We start from the raw sequence: 20,676 nt of genomic DNA, 5'->3' as shown, positions 1-20,676 counted from the left end.
GCTGGTCATTACACAGTGTAGCTGTGGCAATCAGTAATCCATACAGTCAGTGTGGCTATATCCAGCCTTAGAAATCCTATGAGCCACGCAATAAAGAGAATGTTTTTTTAAATACATGGCTATGATGCAACATTTTAGGAAGACACTGTATTCTTAACCTCTGGCATGGGACTCATAAGTGTCAGCAACTTCAAAAATCTTGGAGTAAAAAGTCATTCAAAAGCATCATCAAATTAATGTCCCAGTCCCAGGAGTGTTTAGCTTTGACCTTGGGTATAATGACACAAACCCGCTGTGAGACATGTGCGTTAGAAGGTGAATATTTTAAATCTTGAATTAACTACAGTGTGTGACTAAAGGAAATGCTTAAACAGGCAGAAATGGTGGGTTAGCACACTACAGTGCCGGGTTTATCTGGCTTGGAGTGCAATGTAAACTCTAACCATATTGCACTATTAGGGAGAAGATCTGGCCCGCCAACCCCTTGGGAGCTCAGAAGGTTCACATGTCACCTTGATGACCAAACTGCATATTTGGTGACATCAATAGTGTGATTTCCCTCAGGCTTGTCTTCCCATGACCAAAGTATAGTGTTCAATGTTTGCAGAGATACAGAAGGAAAATTCTAATCCAGATCTTCCATTGTCGTTGAAAAATTTCTTCAGCCCCTGAGGAACTAAGAGTTAGTCAGATGCCTGACAGGCAAACAAATAAGGAAAAGGGGCCACTGATAAATAAATAATAATGATGGTAACTTCTGGATTCACCCTTACTTGCCTTCCCAAGACAAAAGGCTGGCAGGCTTTCTCTCCTCCAGCAGGGGCCCCTCATAGCTGACCAGTGCAAGCTGGTCAGATATGGTCAAGGCTGGCCCTGACATGTTTATGTAAAGCTGTGGGCTTCAGCAATCCTTTGTTTGTCTAAGCTGACTAATCTGTCCAGTCGGAAATGATGTAAGATGAACTCATGCAAGGCCACCATAACACTAAAAAAAAAAACAAAACAAGACAGAAAAACAAAAACAAAAAACCCCCAGCCCTTTAGGAGAAAGGGGGGTTTCAGTTTCTGAGTAACCTTCCTACTTTGGGGGGGTGTCTTTCTATGTTCTCTCTCTGTCTCTGTGTGTGTGTGTGTGTGTGTGTGTGTGTGTGTGTGTGTGTGTGTGTGTGTATGTCTGTACCTATGTGTGTGTTTAGATGTTTCTTTACCTTTAATATCTCAGTTTTGGTAGGAGTTGGCATATCACCCACCTCTTAGCTGCCCTGACAGAAAGCTTTTTTTTTTTTTTTTTTTTTTTGAGACAGGGTTTTTCTGTGTAGCTTTGAGCCTTTCCTGGAACTCACTTGGTAGTCCAGGCTGGCCTTGAACTCACAGAGATCCACCTGGCTCTGCCTCCCGAGTGCTGGGATTAAAGGCGTGCGCCACCACCGCCCGGCTACAGAAAGCTTTTTAAAGGAGCCATTAGAGTCCATGCCTTTCTAAAGGCATGGCCTTCTGGAGATCTCTAAACTGAGTCTATATGTCTAGGCACAGATTTGGAATGGTCAGATATGCATGAGTCAACACAGGGTGTACACATTTCTGATGAAATGTGGAGTATCAGTGGTATCACACAGACACTCAGAGGCAAAATGCCACTTTCTTAATCAACAAATGCTCTCCATGACACTTCACAATACAATTTCTCATCCTAGATTTACTTTCAGGGTTAAATTATAAATATGAACAGAATACTTACAACAGAACATTTTCAAAAGTCATTAATTCCTGTGCCACCAAGTAGGCGCCAAACCGGAAACAGGCAGCATAGGAAAAATACATCATGGCCTGGGTGAAGGAGAATGTGATCCCAAAGATGTGCGCTTTCTTCAAAGCGTTTCTGGAAAGAAGAGAACCCAGATTCACTCCACTGCATTTCTCAGTCATTCAAGTAACTTCCTGTGGTTCGCAGTGGGGCACACAGAGTGACAGACACAGTGGATTCCCTTTCTAGAGAATTCGGCTTGAGCCCCGTTTACTTAGCAGTGTGAATACAGGGAACTGCCTCATCTCTGAGACTCAGTGGTGCCTTCATCTCTAAGGTAGGATATTGCATCTTAGTGGTTGATAACTAGGCCTGTAACACACACACACCACCACCACCACCACCACCACCACCACCACCACCACCACCACCACCACCACCAGAGGAGCCTGTTTCACATTAACAAATGAAGGGGCCTGCCCTCTCCCCCACTTTGGGACTCAGCACATCTACCAACACCCCCAAGCTGTGGGTGACAGGGCAGCAGGCATGTCCTCCTACTTGGGCATCTAGATGAGGTGCCTATCATCAGGGCAGCAGAGGGACAATGTGCTATGGGAAGAAAAAGCACCTCAGTGTCTGCAGCCAGGGGCTTTACAAAGCATTACATTCCAGGAATGTCTGAACAAGAAGGATCTGGGGGGAGCCTGGGCAGGGACAGGGTGGGGATGGGCAGCCTTTGACCTTCCTCCTCCTGCTAAACCCACCAACTTCTTCTTGTCTTTGCCACTTACTGGGATTTCAAATGCAAACTTTTCCCAGAAAAAGAGGGCCTACCATGATTACCTGTATGGTATCTGCAAGCTCTGGGCATACATGTTTTCAAACTTCTGCTCCCGAGTCAACGAGACGACAGTGCGGAAGTTCTCTATCACTTCAGTGGCAATCTGTAAAAGGCCACCCATTACCAGGCACAAAGTCAGACACAGGAAACACATTGAATTCTACAGTTAATAGTATTAACCTATTATAATTTCTCTTTCGTGCATCATTTGGTCTTATGATAGCTATCTTCCTATCCAAAAGAATGGTGACTTGTGAAGCTGAATTCTACATCCTTCAGAGAGACCCCATCATGGAGTCTGGCTCTCTATACGGAAAGAGAGGCCAGGACACCAAAGCATGAAGCATTTGTCTAAAGCCACACAGCATCTTTCCAAGGAGTCTGAATAACATTTATGGTTACTGTTTTCAAAATGTGATATTTATATATAACTTTTTCCCTGTGTAACTGTCACTCATGATAAGTCAATGAAGATTAAAAGATGTTCAGAGAGTAATGAAGATGATCAATAATTATACATTAATATATTTTACAAAGTAGCTCACACATGTTTTTCTAAACATCTTTAACAAAATATAGACTAAATTCTAGATTTTGCCTAGTCAATTTCAACATATTTTTCAAGCTCATTCAATATACATTAATAATGAGTTGGTTTTTTGTTTTCCTTTTTTTTTTTTTTTTTTTTTTTTTTTTTTTTTTGAGACCGGGTTTCTCTGTGTAAGAGCCCTGGCTGTTCTGGAACTTGCTTTGTAGACCAGGCTGGCCTTGAATTCACAGAGCTCTGCCTGCCTCTGCATCAAAGTGCTGGGATTAAAGGTGTGTGCCATCATGCCTGGCTTAATAATGAGTTTTTAATGGCTACTTAACATTGTGGCCAGCTAGGCCTTACTAACAATGGCTTCAATTCTTTCATTAAAAATAACATTGTAATAAATATATCCTTGGACATAAACATTTTCTCATAGTGATTTTCTTAGAAAACATTCTTAATATTGAGATTAAGAGGTCAAAGGGAATAAATTGCCTTTTAGTGAATATTGTATTTTGATGAGCATGATATATCAATTTTTTTCAAAAGAGTTTTTAATATTTAGTTGTGTTCTAATTGCATTTACTGCCTCCAAGGCTATTTAGTTAGGACAATATGGCTGTCACCATCCTTTGCATTCTTCATAAAGGGAAGTGGAGAACATCAAGAACATCTAGGCCACACAAAGGGGTTTTGCCTGCAACAATGGTGGGACTTCAACCACGCATGCCTCTCATTAGCTTATCTCAAAGGGGGGATATGGACCAGAAGGTCTCTAAGTCCTTTTAAAATTGTGTCTCCAGAAACTGAAGTTTGTGCTTAAGATTCTGTGCTTCCTTCTGGTGGTTTCACTGATCTAAACTGATCCTAGTAAAAACATTCTACAAACCTAGTGCAATTTGCTACTTAAAGCCGTGTGTGTGTGTGTGTGTGTGTGTGTGTGTGTGTGTGTGCGTGTGCTGTCATTTATGCCCCACTGAATCTTACACAAATTATCTTACTTCAATAACAGCATATATTTTATAATAAATTTAGGAAAAATTTTTTTTATAAACTTTGCACATTTCAAAAATACATACTGACTTTAGAAAATCCTGAAAGTACTAATGATAAGAAGCTAGAAGAACTAATCAACTTTAATGAAACTCCCAAAGACAATATTCATTTACACATATTGGAAACATTTTGAATTATACTGGTTCCAACAAACAGATGACATTTTCTGAATCAGTAAGAAGAATATTATAAAAATGTATAGGTACAGTTGGGAATGTGTCTCAGAAGGTAGGGCTATTGCTTTACAGTCATGAGGATCTGAGTTTGAATTGCAATCACACACATAAAAAAGCCTGGCATGGTCATGCATGCCTGTAAACCTTGGTGTTGGGGACAGAGCTTGCATAGTGTGAAGACAACAACCATTTTACAGTGCAGTCTCCTCATCTTGATGCACAATGAGGCAGCCAGGAAATGCCGGAAGTAGCAGCCATATCCTCCCAACTTCAATAGAGACCCAGTCATCACTAGCAAGAAGGAAGTTTAAGCTCAAAGAAGAGTAAACAGCACTGTTTCCTTTGCAGGGGTGTATATCAAGTTGTTCTGAAGAAAGGAAAATGTGTTTCTCAGAAACAAACTTGTACTTCTCTTTCTGCTCCAAATAAACTGAGATTTGATCTGAATTTAGTACTAAAATATGAATGGGTATATTACACAAAACTGCTCATTATCCCATAAAAATGGAATAGAACAATATCAAGCCCTGATCATAAACACAGTAGAGATTATCTGCATGGTCCATCAATCACACCACAAAGACAGGATATGAATGAGACCTCCCATTACACTGATCTGCTCTGAAATCCCAAACAAGCACATTGCCAAGTGTTGCATGGTATGTATTCCTAGGTCAGGGCCAACATTACTTGGGCCAGACATAGCCAGACCCCAAGTTTAGCTAGCTTCCAATGACAGTCTGCCGAGACCTCACCAAAGGGTGAACTCCACAGACCCTGGCTGAGAAATACTAGAGCTAGTCAGAGCATTTCCCTGAAAGAACCAATGAAAATAGAACAGGTCTAAGGCGCAGAGAAACAAAGTGTCTTTGGTGTCTCTGGGATCTTCCTCACCTTTCACATCAGTGGGGTGCGTGGAAACCACACCCCCTTACCTGCCTGGATCCCTGCTTTGTTTCTCGGTACCTGGAATGTCAGGGGCCAGCCCTGTTCTGCCCTCTCATTTCTGCAGAGAGCATGTGCTGTCTGGCTAAGCTCCACCCTAACAGAAGTTGGATTTCTAGCTAATAGGTGAGTCACTGTCTGAGTTTGAATCCTGCTCCAGGAGCGACCGGCTCTAAGGTAGAGAGGCGTAGCCTGTGTGTCCCTCAGCCTCACCTGAAAAATGAGATAACAACAGACTATACCTGATAGAGTCAGTGTAAGGAACAAAACATTTTCCAGGGAACCAAGTAAATGCCACCTAACTCTTTGTCGAGCTATGAGGAAAAACAGCCGAGTGTGCAGAATAAACAGGACGAGGGGAAAGAAAACAGATACGAGAGGAAGGGAGGATGTCTGATAAAGAGGAAAGAGGGGGATGCTGAAGGGTGTGTGCTGTTTGCAGAGAAAGCAGGTCTAGGGGCCAGATCAAGGATATAAAATGGTATGAGGCACCAGAGTAATCCCAAACTGACTAGATTAAGTAATCTAAAATGAAGAGAACAAATACGCTTGGGACTTTTCTACTTTGAATCTCCCCAATCATTCATAATAAAATGCACCCACCATCCTGAATACAGGGATAGCTTTAAGCCTGGTTGAAAGGAAGACAAAGAAGAACAGAAGGTAGGGTGAGTGTGTTGGCTAGTTTTATGTCAACTTGACACAAGCTAGAGTCAGAGAGAAAATCTCAGTTGAGAAGATGCCTCCATATGATAGGGCTGTAGGCAGGCCTGTGGGGCACTTTCTTAATTACTGATTGACGGGGAAGCCCAGCCTATGATGGATGGTGCCAACCCTGGGCTGGTGTGTCCTGGATTCTATAAGAAAGCAGACTGAACAAGCCAAAAGAAGCAAGCCAGTAAGCAGTACCCTGCACCCATGGCCTCTGCATCACCTCCTGCCTCCAGGCTCCTGCTCTGGTGAGTTCCTGCTTTTGATAATGAACTGTGAGTAAAATAAACCCTTTCCTCCCCAAACTGCTTTGGCCATGGATGTTCCATTGCAGCAATAGAAACAGTAAGGGACAGAGAGGAAAGACGTCAAAAGAAAAGATGCAAAGAAGAAAAGGACTGGCTAAGAAGAGAGGAATAGGAAGACAATGGCTTCAAACAAAGAAACAAACCCCTGAAAAAGCAGGTGTCAGTGTTTGAAACTAAGGATATGTTTCTGTTCTCCAAATTCTAATCTTGAGATAAGTGTAGTAAATATTGCCCCAAAGGTGGCTATTAAAATAGTGTCATAGACTGAGGAGATGGCTCTGTTGCTCAAGAGTTTGCCTGTCAAGCACAAGTCTGACCTCTGGAACTCAGAGGTAAACAGCTCAGCTATGCATGGTGGCATGTGCTTGTAACCCTAGTGCTGGGGGTGCAGGGATGGGCGGAGAGACCATATCTCAAAATGCAAAGTGGTCCACACCTGGGAAATAATGCCCAGGGTGTTCTCTGATCTCCACACAACATGCGCATGTGTGAGCTGAGCACCCACAGGAACACCACACACACACACACACACACACACACCAGCATAGTCAGAGCATAGTAACCAAGAGTAATAAGACATCGCTGGAAAGGATATTTTTTCTGCTTAAGCAACCAATCATGCTCGGTTTAACTCACCTTCCCAGAACCCTCCAGCTCCTTCTTATCTTTCAGTGCTTGTCCAGACAGCATCTTCATTTCAATCACTCCTGCTATTGCAATGATGGGTACAATAGCTAAGAGCAGAAGGGTCAGCTGCCAGCCGTAGACCAGGGATATGATAATTCCTGTCCCAAGGTTTGCTACGTTCTGGGTAATGACAGCAAGTCTGGATCCTGTGGCCTAAAAAAGAAGAAATTGGAGACACGTCTTATATTCTAAAATATTTTCTAATATATTTTTAAGGATAGTAACACATTTTCATGAAAATTTTCTCTCCTATGAAATAAAAGGAAAGATACACTTGTTAGAAGTTTTTGGTTTCTAAAATGAAGATTTCCATGATTTAAGAATACTAAATGTAGGCACCCAGAATGCAAGAACATATTTCTATCTATTCAAATCTTTCAGTACCAAGAAAATGTTTATGTACCAAAGCATGATGATTAAACCAAACTCAGCAATCAGAATGGTAAGAATCTGGCAATTCTATTGAACTGGGAATGGTGGTTGTCGAGGTATAAAACTGCTTAGAGTTTAAGGAAGAGATGTGTCAAAAAAGGCATTCAAATATATTTGGGACTATTTGTTTTTTCTGTTTTTTTTTTTTTTTTTTTAATTTGGCCAGGGACATGACAGAGTCCCACAGCAGAGATCAGGGGCCACCGAAGCTCTACACCATGCAAAAGTTCAATACCACGCTTCACACTTTCGCCATACAAATTGTTGATGGGAAAGAAACTGTCACTTCATCCAAAATCAAAACCCCATTGTTCAACAGTTTCTATTTATATCAACTGGGGATTGAGGTAACAGCACATTTTCAGGTTTATAGTTTGCTGAAGTTTTTCTGTCCATGCTACAGTTTTAATGTGCTTTTCATTGTTTTCAAAGTATTTTAACAACATTTTCTTTGTTTCTTATCAAATTGTAATGTCCTTTATGTTTTAGATAACAACTACACTATTCTTTTTTCTCCCAACATTTTTATAATTTATATATATATATATATAATTATATATATATATATAATGTCAATCATAAATATTAACTGAGCATGGAAAATAGTGATTCTGGTGGGAATGCCAAGAATATTTCCTTTCCTAAGTAACTCTTCTTTGGTATTCATCTTTTTTATGGCTGACAGCAAATATAAAAGAAAATGTATAGCTATCTATATACTATATGGCATATAATCTTTGACTTTTAACCTATTTACTGTAATGGATCTGATCATTTGTGGGCTAGAACTTGTGGTTTGAATGAGAACTGTCCCCAGAGGCTCGGGCGTTTGGATACTTGTCTCCCAGCTGGTGGTCCTGTGTGGAGAGGGATGGGAGGTGCAGCTTTCCTGGATGAAGTGCATCACTGGTGGTGGACTTTGAGAGTCTAAAGCCTCCCACCGCCTCCAGCTCACTTTCTCTGCTCTGTGCCTGCCACTGAAGAAGTGACCCCTCCGGCCCTGCTCCTGCTCCCATGCATGCCACTGCTGCCCTCCTCTCTGCCATGAGTCACTCTCATCCCTCTGGAACTTTACATCCCAATAAACGCTTCCTTCTATAAGTTGCTTTGGGCCACAGTGTTTTACCACAGCAATAGAAACGCAATTAATACAGATATCTAGTCACAGCATCTTCAAATGGTTACCAGGAAGTCAGTCTCATGCTAAGCCTAAAACAGCATTGGGATGACCACCCACAGAAAGCAAGCACGTACCCCTTTCACTTGAGCGGCATCATTGGCGAGCCTGGTGGTCAGGGCTCCAGTGGTGTTCTTAGGGTTGTCAAACCAGCTCACATCCTGTGGCACAAAGAGATTTGTTAGCTTACAGTCCTTCTTAGGCCACTTTAGCTCTAGGAGGAAGGGCACGGAGACACTTTGTTTAGCATTCGCGTCCTCTTCATTTAGCATCAGGATATAACAGCCAACAGACAAGGAAGGGATTTAAAAAACAAACAAAAATAGAGTACTTCATTTGCCAAAAGTATGTCTTACTCTCAACTTTGTTTAAAGCCTGACTCTAAGTGTTGAACAATGAACACTAACAACAAAGTTGACGATGTCTTCAAGACTTCCTTCTTGAGTTGGAAGGCACACAGAAATAAGAATACACCATTTCAGATGGTAATAAACATGTTGGAGAAAAGAACAGGGTGAGAAAGATAAAGCTGTGAACAAGGTGCTGTTTTACAGAGTGGGGAAGAGACAGGGAAGTCCTTTCCAGAAACACGTGAGCAGAGACCAAAATGAAGGAAGGGATGAAAGTATCTAGAGGAGAAAGACGCAACACTCACAAAGGCCCTGAGGCTGAGGCATACTTGATCTGCTCACACACAAGTGAATTACATCCTGCAGGCAGCCTAACTTGTCCTACTGGGATTCCCCAATTCTCTCCTCCCCAACCTTTGTACAGTTACCTAACCGATCCCTGAAGATGACCTCTGTGATGTGGGTGAGGGTTGCCTTTGGCAACTGTAGGTACTACATAGGGCCTTTTTTCCTGAAAGATCCAGGCTGCCCCTAGATTGGGATGAGGAAGGAGGTAATGAAAACAGCTAGGAGGCTGATGTCACTTTAAATAAAGAGGGGAGTCATCAAGGTTTGAGTCTGGACAACTGGTAGAGAGATATAAAGAGTAAGTAGGCTGGGTGGTGGTGGTGCATGCCTTTAATCCCAGCACTCACTGTGGAGGCAGAGGCAGGTGGATATCTGAGTTTGAGGCCAGCCTGGTCTACAAATTGAGTTCAAGGACAGCCAGGGCTACACAGAGAAATCATGTCTTGAGGGGAAAAAAAAAAGGAGTAGATATGAAGTAGTAAGCCTGCTGCGGCAAGAAAAATAAAAAACTCAAGTTCAGAAATATTACAGTGTGAAGCACTTATTAATATCAGAAGAGAAGATGTAAACCAGCAGATAGTTAACTCTAGGCAGGGCAGAATAAATGAACTGATTTAAAAACAAACCAAAAGCAATTTAGATTTTAAAATGCACATACAATGTAAAATGGGATTTTATTCATAAAACTTCTTATATTTTCATTTTTTACATGTATTAATGACTGATTGCATGTGGCTGCATGAACTTTCCATGGCACATGTATGGAGGTCTATGGGAGTTGGCTCTTTCCTTCCATCTTAGGCGCTCTGGGGATCAAATTCAGGTTAGGCACCTAAATGCCTAAGCTTTCTCACATCCTCATATATTTTAAAATAAACACAATGTGATTTTAATTATGAATTTATGTCTGTCACAAATAACTTTAGTTTCTAAGACGTTACCTGAATTGGTAATTTGTAGTAAGAAAGTAACTACCTTCTTATTTTGAAAAGCTAGAAAATGACTCATTATAGTCTACATCAATTAACTTTTTAGTATTTAAGTGTTCCCCAACTGGAATGTGACATCTTTGAAGAGAGAGACCATTCGGATTTAAATGGCTTGCCAAACTTAGTAGTATACTTCATAAGTAGTGGCTATGATGTCCTTGCTCTACTGAACAGTTTTTACTGTTCATACACACCATCTGCCCAGCTCTCAAAGTATAATGGGCCTGACAGTTGGCCTAGAGGCTGATGGGGTAATGGGGCATATGGTGCTGTAGCAAGGTCAACTTTGAGATTGTTTAAGCAGAATCAGGGTTATAAATACAGCTTGAAAGCTTGTGATCCCAGAACTTGGGAGATGGAGTTCAATATTATATTCAGCTACATTGTGAGTTTGAGGTAAACTCAGGTACAAACGACCCTATCTTAAAAAAAAAAAGAAAATGAGAGGATGGACACGGCTTGACAGAAGAGTCCAAGGGCAGGGAGGGACCCCCATAAAACAGTGCTCCCTCACCCATCAGGTTCTGCTTCAGCTGTGACTGTCATTAGCCATGTGTATGAAGACACCATTAGCTAATTATTTCTATAAATATGTAAGTGGTTGTAGGTGGGGTGGGAAAGGACTGTCTTCTGGAAATTTGAACACAAGAAACTGGTATTTCTCACTCTTGTTTTTGTTTTTTTCAGTGTTGGGGACTGAATGGGGCCTTATGGATTCTAGGCTCAACCTCTGTGTTACATTTCAGTCTTGTGGAATAGCTTGCAGATATATCCATTACATATCCCATGAGTCTCACGCATCCCAGGATGCTATTAATGTGGTCCAACAAGTTTGTAGATAACAATCTCACATTTTAATGTAAAAAAGTTGGACACCTCTGTATCAAGAGCATCATTTTATGGAGGTAACTAGTAATTTTGAAAGGGAAGATTTAAGATCACATACAACATTTTCATGATTGCTAAAGTTTTCTACTTTGAATGGGACTGTTAGCAATATTGTCAGTTGTTAGGGATCTGAATGTACAAAGTGTAATAGGCACTCCTAATAAGTCATGACCAGCTAATAACACTGTAACTTGGGTTATTCTTTTAGTCTTACCTCAGCAAAGAATCTCAACAGAGAGGAATGGGCAATGAAAATTAATCTGAATTTGGGCAAGAGGAATGCAAACTATCTCCAGGTTCAGAGAGTCATGACAGCATGTTCTGAGTGTGCAGGAAAAAGAAGGTGATAGAGGAGTGCAAAGACATAGAAGATCCCTTCCAACATGCCTCAACCTTCGGCTAAGACAGAGTATAGAGGATCACCTTGGCTTCTATTGCCTCTCGCTGCTGAGATAAAAAAGATGATGGAGAATCATCAGGAGACACAATAGTCTCAACACCATCTGGTTCCTTGTGCCCGCCTACAGCAAACAGACTGCAGGTCCACAGCCTACATCTATCTACAGATGGCTCACCAACATCCCAAGAGGAGCTTGAGGAGACCAGTGCAGCCTACATCTACAGATGGCTCACCAACATCCCAAGAGGAGGCTGAGGAGACCCATGCAGGATCTCTATCTAAGGAACTTGACAGTGCTTTTACAGTCTGTGTCCACAGAGCACAAGAGAGAAGTCCTACCTCCCCTCCCCGGGTGCAAGCTCACCAGCCGTACCTGTCTCAGCATGGATTTGAAAACCATGTATCGCAGTCGCTTGGTGAGGATCTCTCCGGCTTTGCCAAACGTGAAGCCCTGTGAAGAACGAGAATGCGTCACACAGAAGGCTGGCCGGAGACTCAGACACCAGCTACACAGCAGGGTCAAGGCCTGTGAGAGTTCTGAGAAGGACGGGGCTCAGTCTGAGCTCCCTGCCTGTTTCTTGGGTGACCAGTTGGACATTCTGTCCTTTCCAGCACTGGGCTGTGTTTACATATTTGAAATCCACGGATCTACTCACTGTTCTTAATGTGTTTTGAAGTCATGGGGGACTATCATACCACCGTAGCCAGAGTGTGAGGGGACTGCTTTCTCTCCCTCTTCTTCATCACCCCAGCTATCAAAGCAGAAGTGACCAGCTCAAAGCTGCTTCACTTCCAATCTCTTACCAAATTCACATGGAGCAACTGTACTTTTTCCCACTCCTGTGACACTCTCCCAGGCTGTATTATTCTACCAAGAGCAAGTTCCACAATGAATCCTTTACTCACTTAGTGAAGACACACCATTTTTTCTTTTGAGTTCCTATGCTAAGAACAATTTTTTCTGTTAAAATATTAATATATTAGAATGTGTTAAATAAAGAAACCTATTTAGTTTTAGCTGATATTATTTACATGTGTGCTAACTGTTAAAATACTAATACAAGCTGGGAGGTGGTGGTGCACACCTTTAATTCCAGCATTCGAGGCAGAGGTAAGTGGATCTCTGTGAGTTCAAGGCCAGCCTGGTCTCCAGAGTGAGTTCCAGGACATTCAGGGCTACAAAGAGAAATCCTGTCTTGAAAAACCAAAACCAAACAAACAAAAATCAAAAACAAAAAACAAAAAACAAACCTAATATATACTTAGAATGTGTTTAATAAAGAAACCTATTTAGTTTTAGCTTAAAAATTCATGGACTAATTATTGATGCATTAAGTAAGTGATCACTTACATTTTTACTCAATAAGTAGAAACATAATACCTCAAATCAGTCTGAACACTTGGTCACATGAGCTCTCTTAATTATCAAGAGGCAACATTGCCCCCATTTACAGATAAGGAAACTGGGGCCTAGACAGCCTAAAATACTAGACACAAAATTGTGTATGTGTGCAAATACATATTTTCAAACCTGTGTCAAACACCAAAGTCCGTACTGTATGTTTTCCACATTACACTGTGAGAGTGTCTAGTTCATTTACAAATGTTTTTGAGCCAAATGATCCACAGGCTGCAAAATATCTTGTACACATTCCTTAGGATTTTTAAGACTGTCATTTTCTCTTTACTTTCATTTTTTTCCCTTTTGTAAGAGCTTGATGAGCGTTTGCAAACCTTTTTAAGTCAGTGTGACCTGTTTGGAAGTTTCATTTGTTTGCCTGCCTGCCTGCTTGCCTGCCTGTCTGTCTGTCTGTTTTGGAATACAGGAAGACATTTCCCTGACTATTCAAAATGACCAATGGATTGCCCATCCAAACTGATATCCAGGACTTTCCCCAAAGTCCCCACCTTCCATTTCCATACCAGACAGAACAGTCTGTTCAATATGATTACATCACTGTTTCCATTTGGGGCATGGTTGGTTGGAAGAGAGAAGGTGAGGCTAGTCAGAGGATAAAAAACATTCTGGCTATCATTGGCCATGGTGAAAAAGGAACAATTTTATGATAAAGACAATTACATGTTTATAAATCCACCTGGGTGGAGGAAGTGAAAATCAGACACTTACCTGAAGAAAAAACGTAATAAAAGAAACGATCCCAAGGATCAGAAACAATAAGGAAAACAAGTTGCTTTCTTGCCGTTTGGTTTCATCGTCACTAGGTCTTGTAAAAACCTATAAAACATATTTGAAGGGTTGTTAGTTTCACCACTAAGAAAGCATTTCACATCTGCCCCCATTCCACACGTCATGCAGTTTAGGAGTTGGGAGAGTCTTTGTACACTGGACCAGGGTTGGCTTCTGCAATAAAGTCAGCCTCCAACGCACCTGCATTCTGCCTTTGTTGGCTGGGGGATGGGGGTAGGATGTTGGAGGTGGGGCGGGGCGGTGGTCTGTCATTCACAAATACATCCAGCATTCTTTGCACTCATGTTCCTCTTGGAGAAACAAGTGCCATACTTCTTTGTAAGAAGAAATCAAACAAATACTCTGCTTTTGACTTTCTTGTAACAGACTATCATAAATCATGTCTTTGTGTGTGTCTGTCAGGGGGGAGAGCATGTGTATGGAAGACAGAGGTCAAGCTTGTGAATGGTTGCTTAGGATTTCCACTCTGTGTTTTAGATTTACTATTTACTTTATTTTTCTGTGTAGGAGTTTTTTGCCTGCAGGTATGTATGTGTACCATGTGTGTGCCTGGTTCCCATGGTTCAGATCCCTCTTGAACTGGAGTTACAGATCATTGTAAACCACTAGGTGATCACTGGAAACTATGGGTCCTTTGGAAGAGGGCCAGTCTCCAGACCCTCTACCTTGTTTTGTAAGATGGTGTTTCTCACTGGACCAGGGCCAATTAGGCTAGAATGGTCAGCCTGTTTGTCCTGGGGATCCTCTTATCGCTGTATTTCCAGCACTGGAACTACAAGTGTGCATCACCACCCCTGGCTTTTACACTGGTGTTGGGGGCAAACACAAGTCTGCATGCTTACACAACAAGCATTTTATTGAGTCATCTTTACAGCCCCACCTCAACTACGTGGACATCTCAAAGTGTCTGGAGAGAATATATTTACGTGTTCTTGCTGTTGAAAGGAGGTGTCATCCAGTCAACCTTTCAGAGAGAAAGGTACCTTTCCAGTATGTCTTGTAGGAGTTACAGCCAGAAAGCCAGGTGGCCATGACAGCCAACTGGTTGAGGCCTCAATAGAGACCTTTCCAGAGATAATTAGAAGTGCTAAAAGATGTTTGGAGCTGAAAGAACTTAACAGCACAATCACTCAACACAGGAAGAAAACACACCTTTCCATCTCTGGGCCAAATCAGTTTTTCAAGAGCAACACATTTCTAAACCAACCCAGAAAACTTTATGCTTCATAAAAAAGGGGAAAAAATAATTTCCAGAAAACATTAACTCATTTTTTCTTGATTAGTCATTTTGGCATTGCACTATATTCTAGGCATGACTGAATCCGCACTCACATGTACTGGTCCTTCTATCTGGGGGCATCTGTTATATGACTATCACCATTTTACAGAGAGAAAGTGAGGCAGAGTGATACCTTAACCTACTCAAGAGAGCCAGGAAGAGATGAGCCAAGAACAGAACCCCAGGCCTTCTGACCCAGAGCCTACTATGTGCAGTGAGGCAGATAGCTGCCTGCCTATCTTAGAGTCATCAGTCACCAGATGGAGCTCTGCAGGAAGAATGAGGAAAACCTAAGTGCCATTGTTGATTTTTCTTGTCAAAAACAGGCAAAGCCATTTCCAATTTACCTTTGTTTACAACAGAAACCACATGGCCAACAAATCATAAAATATTTGCTCTTCTTATGCTTTACAGAGCATGTTTGCTGCCTGTGTCCTACACTGTATTTCATAGAATCAGATGTTTTTCCTTCTTTGTAGCATTTTCATAGCATATAAAAATACCTTACACAAATTGGACACTGAGCAAACATTTCTTGAATGACATATTAAACATGAGTATTAATCGAGCAAGGCATAGGTAGACTAGAAGAGTTATGTCTGTTTGGTTGTACAATGAATAGTGTTTGTTTTATGCTTCTTATGGTGATGTTTCTTTCTGCAAAAGATTTTTAGCAGTAAGGCAAATGTGTCTTCAGTATGATGTCTGATGGTTTGCATCTGTCACTAAACCAAGAAAGAACATGACCACATCGACTGTAGGTGTTTTTTAAGTGCTGCTTTTAAAATAAGGGCAACCCCGCATGTGTATTTCTACCTCCAGGGAGCTTGTTATAGTTTGCATATGAAGTCTCCCCACAAAAGGCTCATTTGGTAAATTTTATTCCTCAGCTGGTGGATCTAGTCATGGGTGGGTGATTGGACAATGAGTGCTCAGGCCTCATGAATAGATGGATACACTACATGAGCATTATAGGGAAGTGGGCCCTTGTTAGAGAAAGTAGATTACATCACAGTGAGGAAAGGATTCTTAGAAAAACATGCCTTGTTACTTGTTCATTCTTATCTTTCTTTTGTTTCCTGAATGCCATGAGGGGCAGCTTCTGTCTCGTGCTCTTACCACCACAACTCCTGCCTCAGGCTCGCGATAATGGATCCAGCTGACTTTAGACTGACACCTAGGAAACTGTGAACAAAATAAATCTTCCCCTCTCTTGTATTTCTTCTCTGAGAATCCAGCATGGTAACACATGCCTGCACCCACAGGAGGCTAAAACAGAAAGCTGAAGTTCAAATTCTGCCTGGGCTACACAGTGAGTTCAAGACCAACCTAGATAACTTAGAAAGACCCTGTCTCCAGATAAAAATAATAAATAAATGGCAAGGGCTGTGCTCGGTGGTGTAGTACTTGTCTAGAATATGTAAAAACATGGGTTCAACATCCTGTGAAAAAAGAGAAAATCCCTCAACTGTCTGTTACAGTGATGAAAAGCTCACTAATGGAGAGCTGCTTCCTTCCTTCTGTTTTAGTCTTTGGAAGTGAGTGTAGTGTGTGGGCCTGCTCATGTGCTGGCCAGTGTGTGTGTTACACAGCAGGTCATTGCCAACACAGTTCGACAAACATAAAGAGTCCCTGGGCAGGTCAGCTAGGTTCATCAGATCAGTTCACGACTTGGGCTCAGAGCTCGATGTTGACTAGCATGGAAGATTGGGTCCCCTGTTCCATTGACTATGTCAGGGAGTGGGTACCCAGGGCCAAGTACAAAAACCACTGGGAACCCTAGATAGAAATTAATACAAACGATGTTCACAAAATTGTTCTTCTTATAAACCCAACTTCAATTATACTTTCATCCAAGTTTGTTTCATGTGAAGGAAAATGTGTTTATGGTGTGTGTGTGTGTGTGTGTGTGTGTGTGTGTGTGTGAGAGAGAGAGAGAGAGAGAGAGAGAGAGAGAGAGAGAGAGAGAGAGAGAGAGAGAGAGGAGAGAGATTAAAGATAGTTCATTCATTTTTGTAGTCAAGACTCATAAGTAATGTGAAAATGGATATAATCACTTACCCCTATAACCTTTGAAAATATTATGGCAAATGCTGGTTGCAAGCCTCCATTTATTATGGCACAAAATGTACCAACCACAAAATAAGGCCATTCAGTTGAATTCAACTTTAGGATACGCCAAAAGGAAACTGGGGGTACATCTTCATCCTAGAAAACATATGCATTACAACAAGGTAGTTTTTTTGCTGGGGGTTAAAAGGGATTCTCATTGATTTTGCTCTGTGGAGGTCTTCTGTTGATGAGGCAGGGTCCTGTATATTTCAGGCTGGCTTTAAATGAACTGTCTTAAACATCTAATCTTTCTGCCTTCACCATCCAAGGGCTGGGCTTATAGGAGAGGTACAAGTTTTTGGGTTTGTTTGCTTGGTTGGTTGGTTGGTTTTGGTTTTTCGAGACAGGGTTTCTCTGTGTAGTTTTGGTGCCTGTTCTGGATCTCGCTCTGTAGACCAAACTGGCTTCAAACTCACAGAAATCCACCTGGCTCTGCCTCCCAAGTGCTGGGATTATAGGCATGTGCCACTACTACCTGGCCACAAGTTTTAAAATAAATATTTACCCTATTTTTATTCATTATCAGTTGATGTATATTTGCCTTCAAATACAATGATAACACATTATAGTACCCTTTTACTTTTTAAGAAATGAATGATGCTTCCACAAATATTTAATTCTTGGCATTCAACAGAAGACAAGAATATTGACCAAGAAGGATAATCATAATAGAAATAGTAATATTTAAACACCTACTATAGTCTCTTCAGGTTCTCAGTTCTGTTTCTAGCATTTTTGTATTAACTTTTATTCTTAAACCTAAACTGACTATAACACATCACCATTTCAGTTTCTGGAACACTATGGAAAACAGAACAAAAGAATTATAGAAAATACATTGTAGTTCCTACTCCTTCAGTTGAAGCACACTCAACTAGGAGGGCTCAAGAGGAGGATTTAGGATGTAATATTACATCTTTGTCCATACCGGGGTCTCTTTGGTACTAAGCTTCCTGTCTTGGTCATGTGGTCCATGGATACTTTTGCGAGTTGATCTTCTTCTTATTAGACTGGATCCCGAATCTTTTGAAGCCATGTCTAAATTATCGATTTCATTTTTAGATTCACAAATTTCATTTCCTAATTCAATTTCATTTCCTGCTGTCTAAAATAAATAAGAAATATGACTAGTTTAAGCTCAAATAATGGAAATTAATCATTAAAAATAAATATCAAGAAAAATATTGAATTACTTAAATCAAAGGAAGGGATGAAATTAAACTACTATTCCTTCTTGTGTGCTATACTGGGGGAAAGAACTTAATATTTAGGATTCTTTGTGAATATGCTGAAATAAAGTGACAAGCCTTTGTGTATTTTCTCTAGTTATCTCTTTTCTGGGAATATATGGCTCAATCAACTTTGCTTTTGAACCAGTGTGTGAATAGCAACTCAAAAGAGGCTGAAATGTTTTAGATATTTTAATGAAATGTTATTTTTTTAGTTTATTATTTTTTGTACCAGGTCTTCAGAATTTGGTGTACATTTTCACCATTTAACATTCACTATCACACATGGCTAATAACTATTATGATGGAACTTAATATTTCTTTTTACTTTTCCTTAATTATGCTTCTTTAGGTCTTCTCTTTGCCAAAAAAGAAAAAAAAAGTCAATCTAAAGCATTAGTCCTGGATACTATTATATAAAAGCAGTAAAGCAGCAGTGATCTGTCTGGGAAGGAAGCAGAAACATAATTATAATTCCTTTCCATGAGCTCCTCAAGGCCGTGCTTGGGCCTCAAGGTGGGAGGGAGAGAATTAGACAGAAACAAGACAGTTCATGGAGACCTAAGTATAACCAGGCCCTAAAGAGAAGTTTCCCTTTAAAGCATAGAGGGGAGCTTCGTTATGCATGAAAATGAGAGAGATGGGAGAGGGAGGTAGAGGGATGAGGGGAAGGGAAGCGAAAGGAAGGAGAGAGAGAGAGAGAGAGAGAGAGAGAGAGAGAGAGAGAGAGAGAGAGAGAGAGAGAGACAGAGCCTTGGAGCAATGCAAAGCACAAAGGAAAGGATTAAGTTTTCATAACCTTTTAGAAGTGGCAAGAAGGTTTATAACACATGATTTAGTTCAGCATAGTGTATGTGAAAAGGAACATGGAGGAACCATGTACCATAAATTGAGAATAATCAAGTTACAGTACAGTGCTTCTTTTTTTCACTTGTTCACAATTTTTAATGTAAAGCCATTTATCAAAAGAGACAAACCACAAGATGAAATTGAAGGCAATGGAAAAATTCAACTTCTCACAACCAAAACAATGATCACATCCTTAAAAATAATTTTAAAAAGTGTTGGACATGATAATGTTGCAGATTATGAGCCATATCCAAGATTATATCAATTCATAATTCTGAATAAAACTTTTTAAAGTGTGAGACTTAAAAAATAATATTTTTCAGTATAAATATGTTTTATCCCCCACATATGTTTATTCTTGTACTTCGGGGTTCAGAAACAAACGTGGAGTACAGCTTACAGACTTACATCACCATTGAAGTCTTTGCTGCCATAATTATCTTAGTTTTATGTATAAAAGAGTCATTGATTTTGTTCAGGGTTGGGGAAGTGTTTGCAAAGAGTCTTGAGTTTATTTTGATTCTTTGGAGAGGATGTCTTAAGAACCTAGAAGTACAGTGCTTCTTAACTCTGTCCTGGAGACAGCAAGGGGGCAGTGTGGCCTGCGTCAAGCTATAGAATCAGACCTAACGGTGCAGGTCCATGTTCTAAGAAATCCCTAAGTACCCTTCTCCTACATTCCAAAATTATACAATCAAGTAACATTTATCTGTAGATTAAATATAGTGACATCAGCTTATCATCAAGATAAATTAGGACATTTCTCGAGTTCCACTGTACCTGTGTCATGACAAGTTTGAAGTAAATGCCCTTCTCTTTCATGAGCTCATCATGATTTCCTTGCTCCACAATGACACCATTGTCAAACCCAGCAATGACGTCAGCATTACGAACTGTAGACAAGCGGTGAGCTATCACGATGGTGGTCCGGCCTTCTCTAGCCTGGAGAGAGAGAAACCTGCTTTAGATACATGAATAATTAGAACAAAAAACACTGCCTTTAATCCTAGCACTCAGGAGGCAGAGGCAGGCTCTCTGAGTTTGAGGCCAGCCTGGTCTACAGAGTGAATTCCGGACAGGCTACACAGAGAAACCCTGTCTCGAAAAAGCAAAGTCCAGCCCTAGTCATTGATGTTTCGTGGACCAGTAGGTCTCCAATCCCATCACTCAGTGCACCCTCTCCTGGAGAGAGGGGCTTTTCAATTTCATAGTTTTCAGTGGCATTAAGCAACTTGCATTTGTGTCTTCCTTTTGTTGATAATACTATAAACTCTTAAAACCAGATTAATGGGATTATTTCTCTTTTCATTTCCATAGTCTTCAGGTGGCATTAAGTGACTTCCACTCATATTTTCCTTTGGGTTATAATACTACAAACTCTCAAAACCAGATAAATAGGGTTATTTCTCTA

At 40.8% G+C, this 20,676-nt stretch overlaps 2 protein-coding genes across 3 annotated transcripts in view; both read right to left on the bottom strand.

The window, feature by feature from the left end:
- The window catches only part of LOC107402875 (ATP-dependent translocase ABCB1), a 144,654-nt gene that overhangs the window by 8,308 nt on the left and 115,670 nt on the right, over window positions 1-20,676 (bottom strand). For both annotated transcript variants that reach the window (XM_076566297.1, XM_076566296.1), the window contains exons 15-23: window positions 20,046-20,207; window positions 18,116-18,292; window positions 17,137-17,283; window positions 13,716-13,823; window positions 11,961-12,038; window positions 8,690-8,773; window positions 6,953-7,156; window positions 2,591-2,691; window positions 1,739-1,879 (exon numbers count right to left, since the gene is read on the bottom strand). In XM_076566297.1, coding sequence (XP_076422412.1) covers window positions 1,739-1,879; window positions 2,591-2,691; window positions 6,953-7,156; window positions 8,690-8,773; window positions 11,961-12,038; window positions 13,716-13,823; window positions 17,137-17,283; window positions 18,116-18,292; window positions 20,046-20,207 — 1,202 coding nt within the window. The remainder of the gene's footprint in view (window positions 1-1,738; window positions 1,880-2,590; window positions 2,692-6,952; window positions 7,157-8,689; window positions 8,774-11,960; window positions 12,039-13,715; window positions 13,824-17,136; window positions 17,284-18,115; window positions 18,293-20,045; window positions 20,208-20,676) is intronic.
- The window catches only part of LOC102911743 (multidrug resistance protein 2), a 259,280-nt gene that overhangs the window by 122,939 nt on the left and 115,665 nt on the right, over window positions 1-20,676 (bottom strand). The window lies entirely within an intron of this gene.

The sequence above is a fragment of the Peromyscus maniculatus genome, chromosome 3, assembly GCF_049852395.1.
Source record: "Peromyscus maniculatus bairdii isolate BWxNUB_F1_BW_parent chromosome 3, HU_Pman_BW_mat_3.1, whole genome shotgun sequence".
Classification (NCBI taxonomy): domain Eukaryota; kingdom Metazoa; phylum Chordata; class Mammalia; order Rodentia; family Cricetidae; genus Peromyscus; species Peromyscus maniculatus.
This window is presented reverse-complemented; position numbering and strand designations above follow the sequence as displayed.